At 49.3% G+C, this 10287-nt stretch overlaps 1 protein-coding gene across 1 annotated transcript; it reads right to left on the minus strand.

Moving 5' to 3' along the window:
- Window positions 1–6966: 6966 nt before the first annotated feature.
- LOC123145133 (39S ribosomal protein L18, mitochondrial) lies at window positions 6967–9061 on the minus strand. The gene is made up of 2 exons (XM_044564456.1): window positions 8416–9061; window positions 6967–7220 (listed from the first exon to the last, which is right to left on the minus strand). Exon 1 carries the CDS (start codon window positions 8971–8973, stop codon window positions 8416–8418), a length of 558 nt encoding a protein of 185 aa, XP_044420391.1. The 5' UTR covers window positions 8974–9061; the 3' UTR covers window positions 6967–7220.
- Window positions 9062–10287: the final 1226 nt, after the last annotated feature.

Here is a 10287-nt window from a genome sequence, read left to right on the forward strand (position 1 = left end):
TTGTGGAGTAGTTATTAGATGATGGGTTGCGAGAGTGACAGAAGCTTAAACCCTAGTTTTTGCGCTATTCCGTATGGGACCGATTGAACCCAAAAGTTTAGTGTTATGGTTAGAATTTATTCTTAACACTTTTCTCGCGGTTGCGGATGCTTGTGAGGGGGTTAATCATAAATAGGAGGCTTGTTCAAGTAAGAACAGCAGCTAAGCACCGGTCCACCCACATATTAAATTATCAAAGTAGCGAACACGAATTGAATCAACATGGTGAAAGTGACTAGATGAAATTCCCGTGTACCCTCAAGAACGCTTTGCTTACTATAAGAGACCGTTTTCGCATGTCCTTTGCCTTAGAAGGATTGAGCTACCTTGCTGCACTTTTGTTACTATTATCGTTACTTGCTCATTACAAAATATCTTGCTATCAAACTACTCTGTTAATTACAATTTTAGCACTTGCAGACATTACCTTGCTGAAAACCACTTGTCATTTCCTTTTGCTCCTCGTTGGGTTCGACACTCTTACTTATCGAAAAGAGCTACAATTGATCCCCTATACTTGTGTGTCATCAGGCGCCTCGTAGTGGGGTCTATGCTGGCACTGCTTCGACCCCCGTGGCCTCGGACATATGTTATCCGGTATCCGCGGCTTGCCGACGTCCTCCGTCGACGCGGCTTCGTCCCCGACGACCTAGTGGATGTGTCCCGTCCAGCTCAATTGGCCCGTCGTTGTCTTATCGGCTACGCCCCGGCAACTTGGATCTGCGTCCGCCAACACCTTGCTTGCCCGCGATATCAATCGTTGTCGCCTTCCCTGTGTCGGTTCCCTTGCCTCGCCGCCTACCCAACCATGTATAGCTCCACGCCTCGCCTTGCGCTAGATCCAATGCATGTGTGTTTCGGTGGTGTCCGGCACCACCTCCGGCGGTTGGTGCAGCCCCACCCTTCCCTTCCCGGCATGGTAGTTTTGACTAGTAGTGGCTCCCTCAACGATTCCGGATCCGACGGCTTTGGGATTGCTCAGACTAAGGCCAGGGAGAAATATCTGCCCGGCTTGCCGGTGCTAGCAGTGACGACACCTGCGGGGGGGGGGGGGGGGGGGCATTTTCCCTTCTTGGAGGCTCTTCCATGCCTTCGTTTGTGCCCCTCGTGAGCTCAGGAGAAACTCTAGGTCCGGTTCTCCGGATCTGATGGCGACGGCTTCATGGCGCTGTTTTCATTCGTGAAGACTCTGTTTTGCTCGCTCGCTTTAAATTTCGTCAAGCTCTTGCGTATTCATAAAAAAATGTCTTAATCTATATGGAACGTCTAGCTAAACGACGAGTTTCGGTCTTCTGCCCTCGGATGTATGGAGTGTACTAAGTAGCGGTGAGGCAGCACGTGCCGACGTGCGTATTACTACACCATATATACACTTTTTTTAGATTAATTACTTACTCATTTTCGTCTCTATTATCTGCAACAAATGGCCAAGTAGCCGGAGACGACGACGACCCAATATCCATTCCATGCAATTAAACCGACGAGAAAGACGTCTTGTAGGAGGTGCGCCAACTTGGTACTTCCTCCTTTCCGGTTTATAAGGCTTATCTCAATTTTTTTATTTTTCAATTTAAAGGGTTCATCTCCATCTCCTTTTGAGACTTCGAGGCACATTAAATCTTCGCATGCAAGAATTAAAAAAACTAACCAATGCATGTAATGCTACTATTCATCTAGTGGTCAAGCATGCATGCACTGTAGTTAATCCTAATTAATGCATCAATTTAGTTTGGGTAGTTTCGTAAAGCACGAGATACATTCCAACACTCACCATTTGTCTTGATTGATGAGATTTTATATTTGAGCCCTATAAACCGAAGAGGAGGGAGTGCTAGCTCACCATGATCCAGAGAGCCGTTCCATTCGTCAGAGCCGTGTCCGCCCCTCCTCGATAGGCTGCATGCGTGTGCGCGCGCGCACGCAGCGCAGCGCATGCGAATGGCGCAACGGCTGCCCCGGTGCCCCCGACACGGACCCCGATGGAACTGAATTCAGCGTGTGCGTGAAGATGATGAGCGCGCGATCTCGCCTCCACGTACGCCTCAGCGGCGGCGGAACCTTCCAGCGGTCGGCGTGTGTCACTCTCACGCACGCTCTTCCAACATTTCTAGTAGTACTACAAGTCCTGAGCAATATAGTCTTGGTTACAGTGGAACGGGCGCGACGGACAGTGTTGTTCGCGTAGAGACGTAGGCGGGAGAAGAGAAAATTACTGCCAGGCGTTCGTCACGTCACGCTAGCTAGCTTCCGCCCGTTGGTTTCTTGTGCTAGCTCCATCCCGGGAGGCAGCGGGTCTCCCATCTCCGTACGTGGTGAGAGCTCGGCACGCGTGTGCATGAACAACTCTCGTTCTGCGGCAGGTTCCTGGCTTATGCCCGCGCGACGAGGGCGGGCAGCTGATTTGTTCAACCCCAACACCGACCGTAGAAAGATCGGAGCTATATACACGAGCAAAACGGCCATTTTGCATCTTTGTCTACTCCTCTTAAGGAATCCGTCTTTACGTACCTGACGGCCTAGTTGTGCATAAAATATGTTGATGCAAATTCTAGCAGACTGCAGGTATCAGACGCTTCGGCCTGTGTTCTTCAACATAGAAGCAAAGATAAAAATCATCATCCACACGAAAAGAAAAAGGAAAGAAAAGACGACTTATTGCAGTGCCGTCGAGATAGCGTAGTGTCTCCCATGGCCAGATTTTGACAACGCTGCCGCCGAGTGGTGCCGGGCATGCATATGCGTCACCGTCATATATACTCCTATCTAATTAGCTGGGGTTGATTGGTTATTGACCAGGCAAGTTCTCTCTGAAATTATAGTACCAGCAGCACTTTCTTCATTCTTCAGTACTAAATGTGGATGGCTCAGCAAGACATGTTTTTATCTTATCCCTTAAGCTAACCGTTGGCGCGGTCAATGCAGAAAGCCACGTACGGCGTCTCTGTTCCCTGCTTCACAAGGCGTGTCAAGCTTCAGGGGGTAGCTGAAAACAGACCAGACCCGTGCATGCATGGTGCCTAGTCAATCCACACCTGTACTGTTAGTTTTTCTTTCACCCGAGAAATACTGAGTGCAACACATGTGTTGTGATAATTAGTAATCTCTATTAATTAAATCCAGAATAGCATCATGACATAAGCTTACAACTTACCAGAATTAACTAGCATATGCAAATAGACACGCGACGGTTGAACATGTATCTAGCACATCTATCGATCAGTAGATGTACCAGCACCAAGATGAAGAGAGCATACGTCTTGGTCGGCATGACCGCATCGTTCACGTTATTCGCAGCCATGCAGACCAAGGTGTTGTAGTTGAACTAGTCGTCCACCGTTGTCAACAAGTTATGAAGTAGTCAGTTGTGTGCGATCCGTTGAGCATATAATGAAAAACTACCACAATCCAGGGAACCATCCTTAAAACTATCAGGAAATTATTATTTTTATCAATTCTGAGGAATGGACATGTTGGCAGTATTGGACAATGTCCCATATGTTCACAGGGCGCGGAAGATGTCTTGCACCTGCTATTTGAATGTGAAAGGGCGAAGGAGACGTGGCGGATTCTGCGATTCGCACAAGTTATAGATGATGCAAGGAGGGAAGACCGATCTGGTTCAGTCGTAATGGAACAAATTTTACACCTCCCGGACAGCCCCATGCCAAATATGCCGAGCATAGGAGTCAAGGAGGGGATCTCAACGACTTGCTGGTATCTCTGGTGGATGCGGCGGCAGCAAACTCACAATGATCAAACTCCTAATACAACTAGATGGGCGATGGCGGTTCCAGTCATATGTCTAAATCACCATAGAGCAAGAAATGCAAGGAATATCTCTATTGATGGAACGAGGCTGAAGTGGAAGAGACCTTCCCATGGAACAGTAAAAGTCAATGTGGATGCATCTTTTCATGTTGACGAGGTCGACTGGAGCCGTTAACAGAGATGCTAGTGGTGTTTTCTTGGCCGCGGCGGCATGTTCTCAAACTCCCCACGTTACTGATGTGCATACAACAGATGAACAGAATCAATGGCAATGAAAGAGGGTCCGGCACTAGCAAACTCGCTAGGGTTCCATTCCATAGAAATTGACTCTGACTATGGAAGTTATTTCTTCGTGCACGGGTCAGGAAAGAATATGGAATGAAGCATCGGCGATCTATGCAAAATGCTTCGTCATGGCTGGGATGATAGTCTCGGTCCATTATCTTCATTGTGTGCGAGAGGTGAATAATATTGCCCATAGTTTAGCTAAATTTGCTTTTGATAATAATGTACTCCTGATTTTTTTTGTTTTTGCCCTCGCAAACGATGTAATCATTATGTCAAATCAATAAAGTAAGCCATGATGGTATTCCTAAAAAAAGTCCCTAAAACCATCACTATTCAATTTTTGCCTTAAAAGCTACCACTTCGAGTTAGTGACCGATTGGGCATTATGACAGCGATGGCCCCGTTCAGGTCCACGTGACACCACAAGGTCAACTCCGTTTGGTTGACCGCTAAGTTGACTGTGAGGCCCACATGTCATCATTAGCAGTCCTCTCTCTCTCAAGCATTTCATCAAACACTATAAACGCGCACCACCACGCTGCCCACCGGAGTCAGAGTTGAAGGTGACGATCGGCTGCGGCGGCTTGGCGAGCACCACGAGGTCGTCAGCCATGGGCGGCAGGCGGGCACTGTTAGCCGTGGGCACGAAATCTGCGATGACGCCCAGCTCGACGCGGAGGTACGCGAAGGAGCTAGCGGCCACAAGTATCTTGACGGCAAAATTCAGTGTACATAAGCACAAAGAGAATTACGAAGAGGCCCCCAAATCCCCCCATTTGTTCGAACGTCCACAAACCCCCAAACCCAGCTCATATCTTTGGAGGAGATGGGTTTTTTTGGACACGTCTGGAAAGCCCACCACGTCATAACCAGCCCCCCGGATCATCTTCTCCCTTTCTTCTCTCTCTCCATCTCCACCAATCACATGCATGTGCCTCGGCAATTTGGAGGGACACAAACGTGTGTACGGACAAATGGTGGTTCAGAGTGGACAAGCCTGAACACTATCCGGACGTGTTCATGGGCAAGTGGGGGCGAAACTAGCTCATTCTAGGTGGAGATGCTCTGGTAGAGCTGGAATGTAAGAGCATCTACAACCGCGATGGGCAAATTCGGCCCCTCAAACACCCGCGGACACGCCCAGGCGCGGCCGCGGGCACTGACCGGGCACCCCTCAAATAATGTAATCCAAATCCAGATACCTCTATTATCATATCTCAAATCCATACAAACTCATGCAACTACGTCGATGCACACACATCATCCGACTACTCCATCACTACTAACTAAACATGCCATCGGACTACCAAAATTTGGCATGTTTGGCTATGGTGGAGTTCGTCCACGTCTGCCCTTGCCCTTCCCGGCACCCTTGATGCCCTTCTCGCGGAAGTACCGGTCGAAAACGCAGTACGGATCAAGCCGGATCTGTTCTCGCCGTCACTGTCCGCCTTCTCCTCCTTCGGTGACAGTCCGGCCATAGCACAGACCGCCCGATTCTGCTCTCGAGCGAGGGCGCGCTTGTTCCTCTGCTGTCGTTTCTTCACAATGCGGGCGCGGAAGGCTCCCTCCTCCGCGGCCGCCCGCGGCGCCGCATCAGCCGCCGCCATTTCCGCCGCGATACGGGCCACGGCGGCCCTTATCCTCTCCTTCCCACGGCGGGCCGCCCGTTCCCAGTGGGACTCATAGTCTGCGCGACCGGTGATGGGGAAGGAGAGGGGTTTCGGCTGCCGGGACCGCGAGGATCCAGCCCCAGAGGACCCGAGCACCTGTTGAGACGACGCTATGGAGTTGCGGCGGACAGATCCGTCCGTCGGCCGGGCGCTATCCTCCTGGGAGCGGTGGAGTGCAATCTGGAGCGCCATTGCCTCCTCCAACCCGCATGGAATGACACCCCAGTCGACGGATCCGGACTGGTTGGAGTCAGATCCGCTGCCTGCCATGCCAGAGAAGGCCGGAAACCGCCGGAGGTGAGCTCGAGTGGTGGAGGGGAGTGGAGGGGTGTGGAGTGAAGTGGGTGGGGTTTGGTCCCGCGAGCGGATGGGGACGAATATATGTGGGGTGGGTTGGGCCAGCATGGGCCGGGTCCAACGAGGCTGGCGTGCCCGGCCACCCCCGTATCCGCCCCATATTTGGGCTGGATATGAGGGGTGCCGGTCAACCCGGGTGTTTGAGGCTCGAGGCGTCCGTCTGGGTCAAAAAATCGTGACCGGGCGGGCCGCACGAGCGTTTGAGGTGTCCATCCAAGTCGAAAAATCGTGACCGGGCGGGCCGCCCGTTGAGGTGTCCGTCCGGGTCGAAAAATCGTGACCGATGAGTGACCGGAGGAGCCGCCCGAGCGTTTGAGAAGGATTTAGGGCGCCCGGCTGTGAATGTAGATGCTCTAACAACATTTCTGCTATTTTTCCTCAAATTTGGTTTCAGGGAATCCTCGACTTGCTCTCTTGGTCTCCAAACGGCCAGGATGCTGCATCCCCTCCCAGTTGCAAGACTGGCTACCGTAGTTGCAGGGATCAGTGGAAATTGCAAGTTTGAGTCAACCAAGTCGAAAGACAAGCTGATGATTATAGCTTGAAAAACGATCTTATGCTGTGGGACGGAGGGAGTAGCAGGGAAGAGATGACAAGAAGATCCCAGCTGAAACTGCGTCTGCAGCAGCATTGGTGGCGGCCCCGTGTGCTGAGGCTGCAAAGTTCAGACACATGAGCTAGCAGGGAGCAGGTTTCACCAGCCATGATTCTTCAACATGAATTTGGAGATTAGGGCACTGGGACATTTGTTCATGCTGACTACTAGCGCAGTGACCTTTCAAAAGACTGCACAGCAGCAAAAGCTCATTTTTCTCTAGAACATGAATCTATGGTCATTCTGTTGTAGGCATAATTAAAGCACTTAAGGCTTAAGATGCATAGCCGGACAGCACAATTATGCCTAGGACGAACATATGAACATATGAGCACAATTATACCTCACATGTGCCCAAATGACCTCAGCAGTGACTAGTTTCGTTCCATTAAATTACATCATTGATTCATTTTCCCATGAATAACATAAACACGAGGAGGAAAGTACTTTCATCTGAGCATTCGAGCAGGAAAGCTCCATATCAGGATGGTGTCTGTGCACTGCAAATATGACAAGATGGTACCGAAATTAGGCAAAGTGCTAGTTTCAGCACTGAAGCATGCAACTGTTCAGTGAGATTTACCAACTGATGCAACTTGTGGAGAAACAAGTCGAATTTCTTCTAGGCTCAGCACAGGTGATGACTGGGTAGGTACTCGTAGATAATTGTAATCACTAGTCCGTGAGAAAACATTTCAACTTGGTAGAATGAAACATGAGCCACAAGACATAACAGAATATAAACTGCCCAGTACATGGATAAACTTAGGCAGTCAAAAAGTTACAACTCCCTCCAATCCATATTAACTGTCGCTGATTTAGTAAGTTGTACTAAATCAACAACAATTAATATGGATCGGAGGGAGGACCTACCATTTATTTCATATAGACAGGAGCGTCTTATCAGCCTTCGAATATTTCGTATTGTTCCATACAAAAGCTTTCTTCCAGTTCCACACACATAATTTTGATGAACACGAGAGACAACACTTCAGCTAACCAACAGATGAACATATTTACCATGCAGTTAAACTCTCAACGCCTAAATCATTCCGTTAACATTTATAGAGCATCAGGATCATTCAGTTATTATTTGAAGACCATAAACAACAATGTGTGGAAATCATTCACCGATTTTCTGATAACTAACAAAAGTTGAAAGACATACACCTTACTAAGCCATTAATTGTGTGCATCTCTAATTTCCTTGCAAATCCACATGTTCCTTATACTAGTGTATAATATGAGTAACAACAAGAGCATGGTAAAAACATGTACTCAGGCTTAATGTACTTTCTGATATTTACTCGTTACTCCTAAACAGTTCAGATCCATAACTTGCTCGTTATAGTTTTGGTTAATGTTATTAGCTGCCCATATCCACATTAGACTTGACAAAATTGGATAGCTCCAGCAACATTTGCATTTAGTCAACTGGGTTTTACTAGTGTTATCAATGAACATTTTCCCTAATAGTATTACCCACTGGACAATCAAACCAAGGATATCCTAAGAAACTTTACAAGTAAAACAGCATTGCAACACCAATATGAAAAGACAAACAGCACAGCAGAAAAACCTATTACTAGATCATCATCACCATCAATATAAGATAAGCTGAACAAAAACAGCTACATGGATCAAACTAAACAAACACAACATAACAACTGTTTCTGCTCCTACACTGGAACTTGCCTATGCAAAGATGATGCCATACTCCTTAATGGTGTCGATGACAATCCCGAGCTTCCCCTCGATCCTCTCGTTCTTCTTGGGCTCGTACGCCATGGCGAAGACGTCGGCGTCCATGGACCTCTCGGCTATGAGGCGACCGATGGTCCGGCAGGCGTTGTCGTCGATGAGGGACGGCAGCGTGGTCCTGAGGTCCTTGGCGTTGGTGGTGGCGACGGCGATGACCTTGCTGGTGCCCCGGTGCATGACCTTGGCGTGGACGAAGCGCTTGGAGAAGAAGACGTTGAGCAGGAACGGGCGCATGTACATGTCCGTGCGCTGCTTCCACGACTTGCGGTTCGGGCTCTTGTCCAACTCGCCGCGCGACCGCCGCGTCCACGCCGCTCGGACCACGAATGACCGCCGATTGGGCGCCGGTGGCGGCGAGAGAGCGAGGCGCGGTGACAAGGGGATGCGGTGCTGGGTGATGGAGGCGGACCACGACAGGGACGGCGGCCTGAGGAAGGAAGGAGGGGGGTGGCGCGTGGGGAGGGCGGCCGTGGTGGGGTAAACGGCGGCCATGGGAGCGTGGGGAGAAGCCGGGCAAGAGCGAATGGCAGGAATGGGGATTTAGCCGAAGGCCGCCTTATCCAGTACAGGGCCCAAATGCTCGTCTACTGGAAGGGCCCAAAAAGGGTGTAAATGACACGCCCGATACCTCAACTTCGCAATTTTCGCCGTAAGTCCACTTTATACTTAGAACTTAGAGCAACTTAGAGCAACTTAGAGCAACTCTAACGCGCCGATCCATTTCATTTCATCCGCACGCGTCCGTTTGGATCGGCATGAAAAGCCGCATTTATGGAGTTCACTTTTCATCCGTCTACCGACTTATTTTCGGCCAAATTTTGAGCCTGATTTGTGTCGTTGCGGACACAAAGCGGACGCGCGCCTGCTCCTTCCCCTGGCCCGCTAGTCGATGGCGCATTGGCCATCCTCTTCCACCCATATCGACAACAAACCCTCGCCTGCCCCGCCCCGTCGTCGCTGCCACCCATTTTCGGTGCCTCTTCCAGCAGCCCATCGCCGCCACCACCGCCTCGCCGTGGGGCACCGAAGCTTCCCCCCCTCCCCCCACTCTGACGTCGCCGCGAGCAGGAGCGGCAACATTGGCACAGTACATCCAATTTCATCATGAAATGCGTGATTGGAGAACTCATAGCAGCTGCAAAATGGTTTGGTTGAGCATATGTGGGCTCATGTTGGCAACCAATAGATGCATTTTTTCATATGTATTTGAGACAATTTAATTTTTATTCGGCTTGTAAAACTATGCTAAATTTATTTGGTTGTAAAATTATGATATTTTTGTTTGCCTCTCAAACTATGCAAAATGTGCGAAAATGCATTGGAACACCGGGCGACTACACCCATTGGAATTGCCTCGGGATTCGAGCCCCTATATTAGAGTCATACGTATTGGACGGATTTCGCAGTGTATAGCTCTGCAGCACTCTGCATATCAGATGAATTATAAAGAGACATTTCTGCTCTGACATGTCCTGCAGGATGCATGCATTGTTCATAGCCAACGCCCAACAATCAAACTACACAGGTGGCGTTTGGTTTGAGGGCGGCAAGCGATTGGCTAAGGATATCTGTAACCACGTGGTTGGGGATAACCAATTTTTCTGTTTGGTTGTAAAGATGGGAGGTGGAAGGATAGCCAGGATTTTTTGTTTGGTTGCATGGATAAGATGCGGATGGCTTGTCTATAATTAGGCAAATATGCATCAAGAAAATAAATTACATACACACATGTGTACAACAATTTTTTTTGGAAATGGCAAGCCCCCGGTCTCTGCATCATGAAGATGCATACAACCATTTTATTAG

This window comes from Triticum aestivum, chromosome 6D, assembly GCF_018294505.1.
Source record: "Triticum aestivum cultivar Chinese Spring chromosome 6D, IWGSC CS RefSeq v2.1, whole genome shotgun sequence".
Taxonomy (NCBI): Eukaryota; Viridiplantae; Streptophyta; class Magnoliopsida; order Poales; family Poaceae; genus Triticum; species Triticum aestivum.